The 5,180-nt window shown below is 36.0% G+C and overlaps 2 protein-coding genes across 2 annotated transcripts in view; both read right to left on the bottom strand.

Moving 5' to 3' along the window:
- LOC120069919 overlaps positions 1-1,438 on the bottom strand; it is a 2,916-nt gene extending 1,478 nt beyond the window's left edge. The window contains exons 1-2 of the mRNA XM_039021757.1: positions 794-1,438; positions 654-719 (exon numbers count right to left, since the gene is read on the bottom strand). Coding sequence (XP_038877685.1) covers positions 654-719; positions 794-1,423 — 696 coding nt within the window. The 5' untranslated portion in view covers positions 1,424-1,438. The remainder of the gene's footprint in view (positions 1-653; positions 720-793) is intronic.
- A 253-nt stretch (positions 1,439-1,691) lies between these two features.
- LOC120069918 lies at positions 1,692-5,174 on the bottom strand. The gene is made up of 7 exons (XM_039021756.1): positions 4,645-5,174; positions 4,078-4,190; positions 3,912-3,974; positions 3,699-3,788; positions 3,142-3,307; positions 2,836-3,025; positions 1,692-2,467 (listed from the first exon to the last, which is right to left on the bottom strand). Exons 1-7 carry the CDS (start codon positions 4,933-4,935, stop codon positions 1,692-1,694), a joined length of 1,689 nt encoding a protein of 562 aa, XP_038877684.1. The 5' UTR covers positions 4,936-5,174.
- Positions 5,175-5,180: the final 6 nt, after the last annotated feature.

Genomic DNA, 5,180 nt, shown 5'->3' on the forward strand with positions numbered 1-5,180 from the left:
ATCCCCTTATTTTTGGGATTGGAGTTGCAAAATCACTTGAAGAATTTGAAACGACTTGATCAAATGAATGGGAGTAAAAGGAGTAAGAAATGTTGAAAATATGTAAAACGCAATAAGTTTACCACAAACCTATTCACTTCAGCTTTTAATTTATTAGTGGTTTAATATTGTATCAAATTGGAGGTATTGAATTTAAATCCAGTTTTAAGCCTTTTCGATATGGTGTTTAATATGTTATTAGAGTAACATATTGAATTAAAATTTCTATGATGTCATTTCTTCCATCTTTCATATTGTAGATCTACTTGTTTCTGTAGTGCTAGACATTTAATGTTGTTTAAGTTGTATGCATATGTGAATAAATCTTACAAGAGTGTTTGTTCATCAAAGTTGGTCACTGCAAAGGTGGTTGTTGAAGTTATTCATACAAGATGATTTTTGTTGGATTTGTAGTCGGATGTTGTGGGATTCGAAGTTTGCGCGTGAAAGGTGGTACTGGAGTTGGCGCTTTGTAGTCTCTCCAGAAGGTGATCATCAAAGTTGATTATTGAAGTATGATTCTCATCGGAGATGGTTGTCAAACCTACATCTCTCTCTTTTTTTTTTTTTTCTATGCCTGGTAGTATAGTATGATTGAAGTAAATGTCACTTACCCTACCATCCTTTAGCTCAAAAATGACTGCATCCTCAGAAAATTGAATTGGTCTAGTAGAAGAAACCTGCAAAGCATTTGGAAGCTAAGAAAAGTCTCATCTCATAATGCGATAATGGCATTAAAATGTCAGAATCTAACCTTTGGATCACAGTTTTTGTCAATATCCTTTACATCTTCAAGATCTTTCTCCAATGTAAGCTCTTCATCAACACAAATTAGTCCTTTTCCAACTCTTGAATCCACCTTCCCATCTCTATCAAACTGATGTGGGAAACCACAGTTTCTCCATTTCCATGTGTCTTGTTCAATATATCTTAGGTATACTCTTCCATCTGAACCAATGAGAAACAGTTGATTACCTTCAAAGCATGGCCCAGGCGCGCTCACAAACGTCACGCCTCTATATGGTCTTCCATGCTCCACCCAGTTCCAACCATCCCATGGATTCCAATGATATTCAATGAGGCCACCATCTTCAGAGATCATAAATAGTGAGCCTATAAGAGAATATGGTGATGGTCTTGTTGCTGTTCCAGGCAATCTTGAAAGAAGTAGATGCTGAGACTGATGATGTTCATGCCATAACTCGGTCACTTTATTGTACTGATATAATCGACCATTTGTTCCGATCACGAACACTATGTTTTCCCTCAATGTTTCCTGATCTACAATGCTTGCAACTTTGGCGTCTGGAGGATTTTGGCAGTTTTTCCACTTGAATTTTCTTAGTGCAACCTGTGAAAATTTTCTAACGGTCAAGGACTTCATGTAAAATTTTATATAATCGACAATTAAAGAAAGCAAGAAAACGTAAACAATAAACTATGTTCATGAATAGAGGGAGGGATCGGTTTATTATTAGAGAGAAATAACAGATAATAAGATTGCAGAGGCATCGGTAGAGTCATTGATAGAGTCAGAGAGTTTATATAGAGCACATTCCACTAAACGCTAAGGTCAAAATCGTAAATAATATAAATATGAATACAATATAGGTTTCAGGAGCAACGTAACTAAGCCCTCACAAGGCTGTCTCTTATACACATCTAGATGTGTATAAGAGACAGCCTCCAATGACTTGTTTCCCTCTTCTAAGAGCAGTGCAGTTTGTCCATGCCAGTTCTTGGCTGCTTCTTTCTCTAATCAGCAAACTACCATAACTATCAACTAAGTACAAACTTCCATTGTAATTACCAACTGCACCTTTCATATTAGTTGAACTTTCATGCCTCAGCCATAACCATACATCTCCAGTGTAAAGATACTCAAAAGTCAATCCATCAACTGTTATGAGAAAAAACGATCTTCCTCCGTGCATTACACGAAGACGGAAGCTGTTCTTCGTCCAATTTTCAGCAAGAAGATCAAAACTATCAGATGATTTTTCAGATATACTCTCTGATGTTCTTGGTATTAAGTAGTTTTGCTGTGGTTGGCTTCCCTTTGGTCTTCTTGTTGCTGATCTTCTTGTCCCTTGATCACTTATATCATCTTTAGTTCCTGCAACGCAGTTTGTCGGTCCACGGTTTTCGGTACAATACTCTGCATTCCACCCCTCAGATTCTGGTGCATCCAGTATTGACCATGTATATTTAGCTGTTGGTTTTCTTCTTGAAGTAATGTGATAAGTTGGCCCTGAATTTTCACCACCTAATCCTGCAAGATGAAGTTCTCCGATCCTACCGTCGTCCAATGCGAACAATATCCGTCCAACTTGCAACTGTAAACCACCAATACCTCTTGCAGCTTTTGCATTCAAGGGATGCTTGTGGTTTATCCAAGCATCTTGTATTTCTTCCTCCTGACCATGACCTGCTTTTATGTGTCCAAAAAAAGTTCAATATGAAAGACAAACTAAATCTTCTAAACTCAATTAATCTGGTATTTTTAGTTGTATTGAATTAGTCAAGGTCCTGTTACTGGCAGGTTTTGTGGAATTAGATTAGTGGAGTTTGTTGCTGATTTTATGTTGCCAAATAAGCTATTTTTAGCATATAGAACTGGTATTTATAGTGAGAAGTGATTTAATGAAAATATACACTTCCAGTTTCTTCTCTTTAATAAGAACAACAAATATCACCCAATCATCTATTATATATCTGTTAGTTTGACTTATCATGCTTATTTTCTTCAAAAACTCTTCCTCTTGGTATCAATCAATGTAAAAATGTGGCTGTTACCTGGATAAATATTTGTTCGATATTCAAATACGAAACCGGAAGACGTGGTGAGAAACAATGAGAAAATTTTCTCATTTGATTCATCTTGCAGGGCTGGTAAAACTGATGTCAGTTGATGATCATTTGGTTTTCCATGGACTATCCATTTCCACTTCCTTTTGTGCAATCTTCTTTCTACCAAATTACCTTCCTGAAATTTGTTTTCACTTAACAAATTCAGAGAATAACTTTTAGGTTCATAATAACTCAGTAGCAGGGTAAACTCGTTGGTTTTCAGTTTGGGCATGATTTCTCTTTATTTAGTACCTTAGTTAAAAGAAAGAGGGATATGGAATGATCTCCATTCCAGCTATGTATATAGCAACCCGACGACGGCATCAATCGGAAATCTTGTGCTGCTCTATCTTTCCATATGTGCTTCTTCCACAGTGGCTTTGAGCTCCTATCATATTCATAGAGATCTCCCACAGAGCTGCATTTTCACAATTTCTTTTTTACCTTAATCTGATAATCTGTAAATTCAAAATGGAAAGAAATAGTTTATCCTTCTAAATTGATAAACAGCATTTTCAAAATGAATTATTAGGCCCTCTTTTCTTTCCTTTATCAGATCAACTCAAGCTCTACATTAATTGGCCTGAAAAATCATCAACTCAAACACTTTCCCTCGGTTCGAATATTAATTTAACACACATGGACCAACACATAGAACAACGTTGCTGAGGTTATTATAGTAAGGTTTAGTAAGTTTTGTCGCGTAACTTATTCGTAACCATTGACAACTAGACAAAAATTGTGTTCATGATGAAGCTTTTATTTAGATGTATAAAAAATACACACACATAAGCAGACATAAAATGAACCTTATTGTATACACAATTTCTGTTCTGAAACTAGCAACATCTGCTATTGCTGCAACATCGGCGTCGCGGGGCTGGCCATGATCTACCCATCTGTTCTTCATTTTCAATAACAAAGTTAAAAAGTATAAGCTTTCTTCACTCAAATGTTAGTTGAAAGCAAAAATGGCCCTTTGAAGTCTTTGTTTTTTACCACTCAGCTTCCTGACTTTTTACCTTGGAGGCTCAAACTCAGTTAGTTCCAGCAAAGTTCCATTCTTTGTATTGAAATAAACTCTCCTGTTTAAGCAATAACAATGAACAAAATCTTAATATTCATGATATTTCATCATGAAAATTTACACACACAAAAGAAGAAGAGAAGGAAAAGGAAAAGCCTTACATTCCATCATGAGAAACAACACCAGCTAATAATTGGATTGAAGAAGCATCTTCTTCACCAGTTGTTTGATCAGTTGCTGGTATTAACTCAACCCAAATTGGTTGAGAACCGAGCTGCAACTACGAAAGAAAAGGAAATAACTTCATCACCATCAAGACAGTAAATTTTAGAGTCTCATTTGCTATTTTGCCAAAATGAATGTCTTGGCACATACATTGATCCAAGTCTTATACAACTTCCTTAAACTTCATCCTATAATAATATTTCTTCTGGTCCGACCAAGATTTTCCCAAAAATCGAAATTCTTGATCAATGGAACAGAACTCGTATTTTATGTTATTTACGATTTTGACTCAAAGGCTTAGAGGAGTGCACTATATAAATTTTCTAATTCTATTGGCCTCTGAAATTGTAATTTGATATTTTTCTAGTTAACCACGTAAATTACTGAGTCTATTTCTCTACTCTTTATGTTTTCTGCGTTTCTTTGGTTGTCGATTTCTTAACCGTATCAATATCATGTTGGTTTTTCGAAAAAAAGACAGGGAGATCAGTTCTTGGAAGTACCTGATACAAAATTCCTGCTTGAGAAAGAGCTAGAATTGAATGATTGACACCAAAAATAGAGATAGCAGGACCTGCTGATGTTGGCAAATCATGAGGAGCTATAACCCATTGAACTCCATTCCAAAACCTCTCATAGATTGACCCACTTTCACCAGTGACCCAAATGGACATATCTGAAATTCTAGTCAATGACACTCTTTTTCTCAGAGGCAAATCAACATGAAACTTCTCTACTTCCTTATCTTTTTTTGAGTTCTCGGTCTGCTCAAAACTGTCATATTCTTTCTCCATCTTCTCCAATCTGTTATTAATCTCTCCAACCTTGGTGCAATTGCCATTTCTACAAGAGATAAGATCATAAGGAAGTTGTACTTCAACCCAGCTATTTGAATCCTCTTGAAACCTCCAAAATCTATCCGTTTTCAGCTCGAACTTTCGACCGAATTGTTGAAGATGATGATGTGGGCAATATGAGTTGATTGATCCTAAAACTTGTGAGCTTCTTTCAGAGATGACCCAGATGAGAATTATCAAAT

The sequence above is a fragment of the Benincasa hispida genome, unplaced genomic scaffold (assembly GCF_009727055.1).
Source record: "Benincasa hispida cultivar B227 unplaced genomic scaffold, ASM972705v1 Contig679, whole genome shotgun sequence".
Taxonomy (NCBI): domain Eukaryota; kingdom Viridiplantae; phylum Streptophyta; class Magnoliopsida; order Cucurbitales; family Cucurbitaceae; genus Benincasa; species Benincasa hispida.

Excerpts from the sequence above, each read along its gene's own strand:
- LOC120069918 (XM_039021756.1), bottom strand. The coding sequence starts at position 4,935 with ATGGAGAAAGAATATGACAGTTTTGAGCAGACCGAGAACTCAAAAAAA. Across the intron at positions 4,191-4,644 it reads AAGCAGGAATTTTGTATCAG|CTCGGTTCTCAACCAATTTG; the intron begins GTACTTCCAAGA and ends TCGTAGTTGCAG. Across the intron at positions 3,975-4,077 it reads GTTGTTTCTCATGATGGAAT|GAGAGTTTATTTCAATACAA; the intron begins GTAAGGCTTTTC and ends TTGCTTAAACAG.